Consider the following 12,011-nt stretch of genomic DNA (forward strand, 5'->3'; position numbering starts at 1 on the left):
TGTGCATGTGTGTGCATGCATGCGTATAAACCACATTATACATCTACATGTCTACATATGCCCCGTGCTACTGACTTTCGACCTCACCTGACAAAGATGAGAACACAGCAGCATAAGCAACAAGATCCAGCAAAGGACATACAGAAATCTGTACTGAATTTTCCTATCTTCCTGCTCCCAGAGTTCTTGGCATTTAGTCGCAAAAATAATCATTGCGGTATCAACCAAATTTACCTTAGCTGCTTCAACGTAACAGAGAAATTCAGCCATTTCAAAGTGAAAATACACTGAGACAAATAACTGGAAACATTATCTCACAGCTTGGCCCCTGATCTTTTGAAATTTTCTTTCCTGGTGTCAGTAACTCACACCAATCAACATGTAAAAAATAATAAAATCTTAACGCATTAGAACTATGTATAATGCTGATCAGATACAGTTTTTATTTTACAACCTCCAGGATGAATTTTTCTCTTCCTCTCTTTTTGTAGGAGTAAGTGCAGCTGAGAATGAGCCCTTAGGAACCCACCTTGGCCATTGCAGAAGGTCCCAGTGTAGCAGAACTCTCAAGAGGAGAAGTATTGTGCCCTGCGTGGCCAGTTCCACAAAGATCCAGCCCAGAAAGTCCATCTTAAAGGGACTCACATAGGAATCAATGCCGAAGCTGTGGGTCAGGTCATATTTGATCTGATTATAGCAGAGTTCTATCAGTCCTTGACCAAGGCAGAATTGAGGAAAAATAGTAAAGACCCACTTGAGGACATCATAGATATTTTGTAAATTCTGTACAGTGAAAAAAAGAAAAAAAATCCAATTAAAAGCTATTCCCTTTTTCATAACATATACCAATAACTTCTTTTTCTCCTTAGTTACTCTGTGTTCCAAGTCTTCCCTATCCCAACTACTCACTGATATTCTCAGACAGCCATAAAAACAAAGCAGATCCTTCTTGAGATATTAGATCTACTGGCATTTACCTTTCAAAGTTTTCCTTGCTTGAGAACAGTGATGATTTTTACATCTATTTTTAAGGAAATCACAATGATCTCTACACAAGTATGAACAAAAGTGTTAGCAATATATGAACACTGCGTTAACAAATAATCCATACATAAAAGGGGGATGCAGCTGCACAAACTCACAGAATAACCATCCATAAGTGTTTGATTTAGGATTATGTGAAAATTTTGCAAATGATAATTATACAAAGAAATAAATTAGGAAACACAAGTGTTTGCTCGCCCTACATCCCCCTCACTCCAACAGGAAGCCTCACCAGTGGGAAAGAGAGATGTTCCAGATCTTGTGTTTGAACTTAAAATGTGTCATCATATAAACTGTGATTTGCTAACAATGAAAATGATTTCATTAACACTATAGTTTGTAAACACAATGGTTAAATACTGGTTACACTAGATATTAAGACTTACTGTTGACCTTTGTGGAAGATGCAGTGGCAATTCCTCAAAGATCTAGAACCAGAAATACAATTTGACCCAGCAATCCCATTACTGGGTATAAACCCAAAGGAATATAAATCATTCTATTCCAAAGATACATGCAGGCATATGTTCACTGCAGCACTATTCACAATAGCAAAAACATGGAATCAACCCAAATGCCCATCAATGATGGACTGGATAGATGGATACACCGTAGAATACTATGCAGCCATAAAAATGAAGGAGATCATGTCCTTTGCAGGGACATGGATGGAGCTAGAAGCCATTATCCTCAGAAAACTAATGCAGGAACAGAAAACCAAACACTGCCACTTACAAGTGGGAGCTGAACAATGAGAACGCATGAACACAAGGACGGGAACAACACACATTGGAGCCTGTTGGGGGATGGGGTGGGAGACAGAGAGCATTATAAAAAATAGCTAATGCATGCTGGGCTTAATACCTAAGTGATGGGTTGATAGGTGCAGCAAACCACCATCACACATGTTTATCTATGTAATAAAACTGCACATGCTGCACATGTACCCCAGAACTTAAAATATTTTTATTTTTTTTAAACAAAAGACTGATCTGAGAATCCAGTCACCTTCCTTGGTTTCCTTCATTAATTCTATAAGAATTAATGTCACAAAGCTCCATAACCTACAAATGAAAATTTGAAATTATTTGAAATAAACATTTGAATAATGTTGCTTCCTAAGCAAATAATATCAAAATAAAAGAGCAAAGGAAAAGAAAGACCCAAACAAAAGCAATAAGCTGCTTTTTATTATTTTTTACCAACTGATGTACATCCATTTTCGGCAAACACCTCATTGCTGTTGATTTTTTTTTACAAGTAAGCAATACTGTTTATAAATAAAAGTAACAATGCCTTTCCACTTGCCACACAGGTAGAACCTCATGAGTGGAAAGGTTCCTGGTCCGCTTCCTCTTTGGATATGGACAATTCTCCTTCCTTTTTCTTTTGGAGCTAAATCTCACTTCTGTGACTCCACTCCCCAGGGCAGCTCTCTGCTTCCAAGTTCCTCAGCACTAGGATTATCTACTATGAGTCTCTTTTCAGTTTCACCATGGTTCATGGTTGACATTCTCATGGTTCATGTCATGTTAGAGATCCGATGAGGGAGGAGGAAAATTGTACACTATCTCTACTGATTTCGATTTTCTTCTCAAGCTAAAGCCAATTAATTGTTCTGCAAGTTTTCTCTTTAAAGTGTAGACATATTAATATAAATCAGTGTCAATAATAAATCTGTAAAAAATCACCAAAATAGATTATTATCTTCACTGAATGCATAATCAATGTTTACAGAGTTCACTGCTTCTATCAAAATAGGAAGCACAATAATAAAAACTAATGTTAGCTATCATTGGCAAATCTACTAAGTCTTTGAAAGTGCAGCCATGAGGAAGTAGACTCATCCCAATTAAACAGGCATCAGCCCCTGTTTGATTTTAAATGAGAACTGCAGCACATGCTTCAAAACTAGGAGCTCAGTAGCTTTTCCAGGTCATTTTCTCAGCCTCTGAGTTGGCCAAACATTTGGGAACTACTGAGGAATCAGACTCCATATAAACAGCAAGGAATCAGGAGAGAACAGTGTGGCCAGAGCTGAGAAAAGAAAACAGAATGAAAAGGATTGCAATAAGGGGGGCAGAGGAAAGTGCAAAATCTGAAGTCCTTACCTCCAGGTAGCACCAGGGATGCTGAGGGGCTGAAAGATGTATTAAAGCAGAGGCAAAGACCCAGGTAGGCCTCACTAAGGGAGGAGACAGGAGTGAAAGGAATGTGGCAGGACGAATGGGTTCAGCTTGACCTAGACACCTGCTGGAGATGACACTTAAAAAATGACTTGCCAATCAGAACGGCCTATTGGAGAGTGGCGCTGATCTCACAAGGAGAAATTCTTCCTGACCATGGGCCTTATGCTCAGGAAAGCCCTTGGCTGCCACACTTGGAAAATAGCAAAATTAAATTTGTTCCAGAAATCACAGAGAAGAGGGCAGAATCCCCCAGATCATCATTCAGACATGCTGTTCCCTGAGAGCATGATCAGCTGTGGTATGGCCCATCCTACCTTGTAGAGTCTGACCCTAACAATAGTGAGCATTGAGAGGGCGTGTTTCAATGACTCACTGTTCCGCCATTCATCAGTAATTCATCAACAGTCTCTGATGAAAATGCTGGGGATATGGCAGTGAACATCTTCATGACTCTACCTTCAAGAATGGAGTGGCTGAAACAGCACATCTTTTAACCAATTGTTGCTAAGCCTTTTTATAATGGCTTTTATAATGGCAACATGTTTTTTGTTAATTAGAATCAATTTATCTTTCTGGAGTTTAAAGACAGTGGATACCAATGCATTTCCATTGAATTCCAGTTGGAAAAGCAACAAGAGACATGAGTTAACACCGTCTTTGCACTAGAGGTGCAGAAGTGTAGAGGTGATGCTACAAAGCTACTGACCTTAGCTTTGGAGATGATGGCTAGCAACCGGGGCATGACGGTTATGAGCATGGTACAAAGGCCAAAGATGAAGTTTAGTGAGACATAGGAAATGAAAGCCACGTCTGAACTGGAGAAGATTCTGGACATCAGGTACATCCACGGAAGAGTTGCATATCTGAAAAGTAAAGTAAAAAGTCATGTTTGTTTTACTGTAATATTTATAGTAGTTTTCTCTTATCTATGGCAGATACATTTTAAGACCTTGGGGTGAATCCCTGAAAATGCAGATATTACTGAACCTTATACACTATGCTTTTCCCCATACATGCAACCTATGATAAGATTTGATTTATAAATTAGGCACAGTGAGAGAGTAAGAACAATGACTAATATAAAATAGAACAATTACAGTAATATGCCAGCATGCCTACTCTAGCACTTTGGGGCCATCTAGTAAAACAAGGGTCTCCTGAACACAAGCACTGCCAGGCTGCGACAGTCAATTTGGTAACTCACTGACTCCCAGATCTGAAGTGAGGATGTGCTGGACAAAGGGGAAATTCACGTCCCTGCCAGGACAGAGCAGGACAGTACAAGATTTCATCATGCTACTCAGAGCATTGTGCCCTTTAAAACCGATTAATTGTTTATTTCTGGAATTTTCCATTTAATATCTTGAGGCCACAGTTGACTGTGGGTAACTGAATTCTCTGAAAACAAAAATGCAGATAAGGGGACAGCCATAAGACTGAATTATAGATGCAATTTTATTGGCCCAGCAATTTTTCCTCACTTGGTGAACAGAAATGAACTTTACATAAATACATTCCATGGTATTTTTCGAAGACAACACACTCTTCCTGGGGCTTCAGAGGACTCTGCAATGCAATAGAAAGAACACAGGATGGGGTCACAACACACGGGCTGTACATGGGCCTGAATTCGTTGGCTCTGTGGCCTGGAGAAAGTCAGCTGACTTCTCCAACTTTTCTTCCCCAAAAGGAGCTTCTTTGCTCTGCTTCTCGTCAGGATGGCAGGAATAATACTTAGTTGTTATATTGAGAATTAAAAGATACCAAGAATATAAAAAGCTGCAGAGCTACATAAAAAAATAAGGCCTAAAAATAAACACTGAAAGCCTTCTTCCAGCATCCATTGCACAGAGGTACCATCTGTAACTCCTCAGAGTGCCCTATTCTTCCTTTAGCCCCCAGCAACCCAGGAGACAGCACTGTAACCATCATCTCACAGGCAAAATAATGGGGATTTGCAGAGTTCAGACACTTGATCGAGCTTTGTAGGTGACAAGTAGGTGAAGCTGAACATGGGGTTCATTTCCATGTGGCCACAAAACCGGGGAGTAAGAAGCATTGCTAAATATTGAACCCTAGAAGCAGTCCCCACATGTGTCAGATGACATCAGGATCTAAGATACCACCCAAACGTCCCTAAAAGGAAAACATCTCATTTTCTTCATTCTGTCTCCTCCATTCTAGAGCCAGGTTTCACTCATGGCAATTTCCCTCAGCTCCTTCCTGAAATAATACCACTGCACCCAATAAAGGAAACACACTTTGAATGATGGTTTCTAATATCAGCAGAGAAGTCACTGATTTTGAATCACAACTTTCCCGAAGGATTCTCATGTATCTGGAGCTCCAACAAGTTCTCTGCTCACTCAAGGTAAATGTATCACTGTTTTCTTATGGTGAATAATTGGCTTAACATGAAACATTTCAGTGCCTGCAAAATGTCTGAGATTTTCTTAATATGTTAACAAGTTCTGAAAAGCATGAGACTTCAAAATGATATAAGAGATTCCAGGCCTTCAAGTTAACTCTTAGTCTAGTATACACTCCCTTTCATATGATATCTATGATATTGGAATGCTTTCCTGGGTTAAAAGATACATTCTCATAGTTCATTAGATATATATAATATGATATATAAAATCATATAGTGTTTTAGACACTCAATAGCAATCTGCTTCAAAATGTGGGCATGAAGATAATTCTTTCAAAGCACAAAATGGAGGCAAGAGCTGTTCTAAAGCAGTTGCTGCATAAGATAATCAACCAATTAAATCAAAATAATTACCAGAGAGGTAAGTCATGACTTCTTAGGGCTGTACATTATCAACACCTCTGTCTGAAATAAACTACCACAGACAGAATTCAAAACCCAACACATATTCACCCACGCCACACACCTCCCCTCTTTCCTTTATTGTCCCTTCTGAGACAAAAATCAAGTGCTACACTCTGTCATGCGACTGTTTTGAGAATCAAATGAAATCATAGAATTGCAAGTAATTTTGCAATGAAAACATAAGCAGTAGTAGAAGTTTGTGAGCCAAATTTCGGGGCAGCTGTAACTGCCATAAAATTCATTCTAAGAGTGAATGAAAACCCTCTCCAACTTATAACTACCGATTCTAACTCTACATTCTGGAACAACATGTGACAAATTGCTTTTCTTTTCCATGTGACAGTCCTTTAAATAGCTGAGGATAGCCATGTTATTCTGCTTAAACCTCCACTACAAAAGACTGGGTCTTTCTCTGCTCCTTTAACAACACGATATTCAACCAGCTCTCTCTGTTAAATTTTGCATTGTGGAACTTAGGGGAGTTTAGGTAAGGCCACCTCACAGAGAACATGATGTGGTTGGCCTGGCACAACACACGGCAAGATTATCATCTGCTTTGATCGGCATCTCCACATTCAGCAATACAATCTAAGGGTGCAGCAGCCTCCCTGTCTTGCTGTGGAGCCCGCATACCCGATCTGCACTTGAGGGACTAATTAGCACCTCAACACTAGGCTCTACTTCCTTTGAGATGGTTCAGCATCTGTACTTTGTTATTTATTACATAAGGTTTCCATGCTGGGTTATGTCATTTAAATATTTGACAAGTGGATCAAAGCATTATTTAAGAAAAACAAAGAATCAGAGACATAGTCCTAAATGAAGTCACACAAGAGTTCCTGTTGCTAGATGAATGAAGAGTCTTTCAGTGTGGTTTTCAACTGGCTACGATTCCATCACTTTTTTTACTACATTTTCATTAGTTATCTTTCAAATGCTTGGCTCAAATGAACATATTCGCAGTTCCAGTCTCCTTTCTTATAAGAAAAAAATGAAATTGGCTTAGAGAGCATAATTTATTTTTTTGTGAAAATTACAATAATCTCTGAGGTTTTACAATAATCTCTGAAGGAGCTGAGGGAAATTGCCATGAGTGAATTTCAATAATCTCCAGGCTTTTATTAAAATATAATATCATTTTAATGATTTTAAAATTTGCTAGAGATTGACCTACTCTTCACAACATCATGGAATTTATGGGGGAGAAAATTCCCCTTTTGAAAATCAGCCACTTCCCCATGCTCTGTGAATTTCCCAAGAGACCAAACAGGATTCTGTAATCTCATCTTTTGGCACTAAATATACATCAAATGTGTTCTTAAGGTTTCAATTTTTATGTAAGCTAGGCTCTGTTTTCTTTCATTCATTTCAGATGTTACTTCCCTCTTTTGGATGCTAATTATCTCTGACTCTCCCTTTTGTAGTTTAAATAACAAACTGTCCTTGATAGAAAGAAGAAAAACAATCAAACTGCTATTGGGCATATTTGTCTTGTTATCTCTTAAAAGAATCAATTCATGTATACTATCCCTTATTCTTTTTTTTTTATTATTATTATCATACTTTAAGTTCTAGGGTACATGTTCATAACATGCAGGTTTGTTTCATATGTATACTTGTGCCATGTTGGTGTGCTGCACCTATCAACTCGTCAGCACCCATCAACTCGTCATTTACATCAGGTATAACTCCCAGTGCAATCCCTCCCCCCTCCCCCCTCCCCATGATAGGCCCCGGTGTGTGATGTTCCCCTTTCCGAGTCCAAGTGATCTCATTGTTCAGTTCCACCTATGAGTGAAAACATGTGGTGTTTGGTTTTCTGTTCTTGCGATAGTTTGCTGAGAATGATGGTTTCCAGCTGCATCCATGTCCCTACAAAGGACACAAACTCATCCTTTTTTATGGCTGCATAGTATTCCATGGTGTATATGTGCCACATTTTCTTAATCCAGTCTGTCACTGATGGACATTTGGGTTGATTCCAAGTCTTTGCTATTGTGAATAGTGCTGCAATGAACATACATGTGCATGTGTCTTTATAGCAGCATGATTTATAATCCTTTGGGTATATACCCAGTAATGGGATGGCTGGGTCATATGGTATTTCTAGTTCTAGATCCTTGAGGAATCGCCATACTGTTTTCCACAATGACTGAACTAGTTTACAATCCCACCAACAGTGTAAAAGTGTTCCTATTTCTCCACATCCTCTCCAGCACCTGTTGTTTCCTGATTTTTTAAAGATTGCCATTCTAACTGGTGTGAGATGGTATCTCATTGTGGTTTTGATTTGCATTTCTCTGATGGCCAGTTATGACGAGCATTTTTTCATGTGTCTGTTGGCTGTATGCATGTCTTCTTTTGAGAAATGTCTGTTCATATCCTTTACCCACTTTGTGATGGGGTTGTTTGTTTTTTTCTTGTAAATTTGTTTGAGTTCTTTGTAGGTTCTGGATATTAGCCCTTTGTCAGATGAGTAGATTTTCAGATTCCTGCCTTTAAGCAGCCATTAATGCCTGGACTTGCTCTTAGGTTTCAGTTCGGGATTCGGCTTTCCTGAGTTTGCCTTTGGGCTCCCTGTACCCACAGATCCTTAGAGGGACAACAGGCGTGAGCCATTTCTGCTATCCTCACCCAGAGATTGCCAGGCACACAGGAGACAGCGGTTCCCCAGACCAGGTCTCTCACTGCCCCTCCTGTTACAGTGGGGGGTCACCAGTTCCACTGGCTGTGCTCCATGAAGAAAGAGCTACCTTCTAAATCTGCATCCCCATGGATGTCACCCGGTGACCCTGATTGACTTCCCTTGGGGGCTCTTCTTCCCTGGAATTAGCTATGACCACAAATACAGTCTGAGGTATCTTTGACATCTTTCCAGTCCCTGCAACCTAAGAGCTCTTAACCAGAAGTGTGTAACCCCTATTGCCTATGATTGTGCTTTAACAGACCTGTGAATCTCCAGAAATTCTTTGAAAAATGTGCTAGTTATGTATGTGAAGAGAATTCTTAGTTTAATTCAAATTCTTTTTTTTTAAATGAAGGTATTCAAATTCAAATTCGTAAAGGGTTTCAAAATCAAAACAACATTAATAAAAAATTCTAAAAGCATGTTTTTAAGGCTTTCTAACCATTTCATCTAAGTTTTAACTCAGTTTTTGAGATATACTCTCCTAAAATTCAAAAAATAATTTTATAGCAAAGTTTATTTTACTCGAACTAGAGGGAGACATGACAACACTATCCATTCAATTGGATCAATAAACTGAAATCAAACTGTGTTCTTAGAGCTGGGTACACACACATATAGATCTTTATACACAAGTCCATAAATTTCTAGTTAAATATAATAAACATATGTCTACTATAAGCATGCTTTATAGCTTAGGATATTACATCTTCTAAAGAGTAAAATAATTCTAAAGAGTAACAATAATTGCTAAAATTAATTTAATGAGTACTTTGTACCAGTCATTGTCCATGATATTTGCATAAACTATTTAATTTAATCTTTATAGCAAAAGACATGAAGTTTTATAGAGAAAAAACTGAGCATTAGACAGAATAATTAGTATTACCAAAGCCATAGAATTGGGGTTAGTGAGTAGTAATATCAATGTTCCCCCAAAAGTTTGTCTGTCTGTCTTGTTTCTCTCTCTCTCAATCTCTCTCTCCCTCTCTCTCTTAATCTCGCTTTCCCTCTCTCTCTTAATCTCTCTTTCTCTCTCTCTCTTAATCTTTCTCCCTCTATCTCTCTTTCTCTCTCTCTCTTATCTACCTACTTCCATCCATCCACCCATCCACCTACACATTCATCTAGTAATAGTACATATTTGTTTAAGTAAAACTCTGTCTCTAATTAGACGTTTTGAATAACTAGGCCACTTATATAAATATAAACTGTAAATATCATTTTATTTGCAATCCTCTTAAATAAAAGCAAGTTGTTTTATCTTTTAAAATAGCCTTGAATTATAATAAATTAGTATGATAATTATTTTCCCTACTAAGTATCTCTTATGTAGTTAGCCTGTATATAAGCACACACGCATGACACATAAGAAGACGTATATATCCTGATACCAGGTAGATATAATTTTGAGGCCACTAGCAATGATCCTGACTAGTATGCATAAATCAGAAATTCATAAAATGACTTTTCTCCATTTGCTATTTTTTCATCTGAGAAAAAAAGTGATAGAAATTAGACAAAACATTTTCAAACTACTAATATTATAGGAGAGGAGGAAAAAACGCCAGACAGCTTCCTGAGAGAACCTCCACAAATGCAATCTCCCAGCTAACTGGATTATGTATTTGAGCCCCTGATTAATGTCAAAGTGAGAATAATAGAGAATCCATTTCCAGCTGCACAAGTTTGTCAAACAGCTTGAGGGTCTGTCTGAGACAGGGCAGAGCTATCTTCATCATGACCAGGTCAGCCCTTCCTTCCTCCACAGGGCATTCATCATCCTACTCAGGCTTGTTTGCTCCGTGTCCCTTGCAGAAGCAACATAATTGCTTCAAAAGAGAGGAAATCATGAAGTCGACAGCAGGTTCAAAGCCATCCTGAGGGTTTTCTTTTTCAGAAAACAAACCGTAATTCTGCAGCAGCGTTTCTCATCACATACCCGAAAAGTGACAGCAGGAGGGCCGTGGCTGCCAAGTTCTCGCGGAAAGTAAAAGCTGTTAACTGGAAGGCGACAATAACAGCAACACACAGGCAGACGGAAACCAAGTAAAAGAGCTGAGAAAATAAAAAGAAATAAGGGAGAGCTGTTACATCAGATGGTCATATTGATTATCATATGCTTATCCTGAAGTTTCCTTTCAACTTCACAAATATATTTCCTATTTTGCACATTAGGAGTTCTGTAGCCATGGAATTAGTCCTGGAAAGTCACTTGTTATAACCTGAGTTGTATCCCCCCAAAATTCATATGTTGAACCCCCAGTATTTCGAGATGTGACTGTATTTGGAGACAGGGCTTTAAACAAGTGATTAAGGTAAAATTAAGTCAATTGGGTGAGCCCTCATCCAACATGACTGGTGTCCCTAGAAGAGATCAGGATGCAGTCACTCACAGAGGGCTGACCATGTGAGGACACAGGGAGAGGATGGCTGTCTACAAGCCAAGGAGAGAAGCCTCAGAAGAAACCAACCCTGCCAACACCTTGATCTCAGACTTCCAGCCTCCAGGACAACGAGAGAATCAAGTTTCCCTGGTGAAGGCACCCAGCCTGTGGTATTTTGTTATGACAGCCTGAGGAGACTACTACTGTCATGCATACTCATCTCCTTTGAGGAGGGTCAAGGAATCCAATCAGCTTTCAGGAAACACAGCCTCCTCCCACACACGTAGAACCAAGGACAGACTCCTCACACTACCTCTCTATCCAGCCTCACCTTAAGGTGCTCCACACAGGCCAACAACAGCCATGGCTTTCTTTGGGGCTGTCACACAACTGGCTCCTTCTTCTCTTAGAGCCTCAAGTTGCAGAGCTCTTCCTGCATGTCATCCATGGGGAGGGCCCCTTCTTACCTCACAGATCTCAGCTTAAGTTTCACTGTCTTCTTTGACCTCCAAATTTGAAGTCATTCTCCATCCCATCATTCTCTTTCATTCTATCAATAGACCCAGTCATGGGCCAACTGTATCTTGTGCATTTATTTATTTGTTTGTTTACTTGCTTGTTTTCTGCTTCCTCTCATGAAAATCTCTTTGAGGGGAGCAATCTTCTCTGTTTTATGCATGGTTTTATGCCCAACACCGTTTGTGGGGCTGTGATAGAATAACATAGACCAAGTGTCTTATAAACCACACAACTTTATTACTCACAGTTCTGGAGGCTGGAAAGACCAGAATCAAGATGTTGGCAGATTCAGTGTCTGGCAAAGGCTGGTTTCCTGGTTCAGACTGTGACTTCTCACTGTGTTCTCACAC

The 12,011-nt window shown here is 39.2% G+C and overlaps 1 protein-coding gene across 1 annotated transcript in view; it reads right to left on the bottom strand.

Moving 5' to 3' along the window:
- Positions 1-12,011, bottom strand: part of ABCA13 (ATP binding cassette subfamily A member 13) — a 513,939-nt gene that overhangs the window by 145,499 nt on the left and 356,429 nt on the right. The window contains exons 51-53 of the mRNA XM_077997982.1: positions 10,698-10,813; positions 3,940-4,096; positions 530-783 (exon numbers count right to left, since the gene is read on the bottom strand). Coding sequence (XP_077854108.1) covers positions 530-783; positions 3,940-4,096; positions 10,698-10,813 — 527 coding nt within the window. The remainder of the gene's footprint in view (positions 1-529; positions 784-3,939; positions 4,097-10,697; positions 10,814-12,011) is intronic.

The sequence above is a fragment of the Macaca mulatta genome, chromosome 3 (genome assembly GCF_049350105.2).
Source record: "Macaca mulatta isolate MMU2019108-1 chromosome 3, T2T-MMU8v2.0, whole genome shotgun sequence".
Taxonomy (NCBI): Eukaryota; Metazoa; Chordata; class Mammalia; order Primates; family Cercopithecidae; genus Macaca; species Macaca mulatta.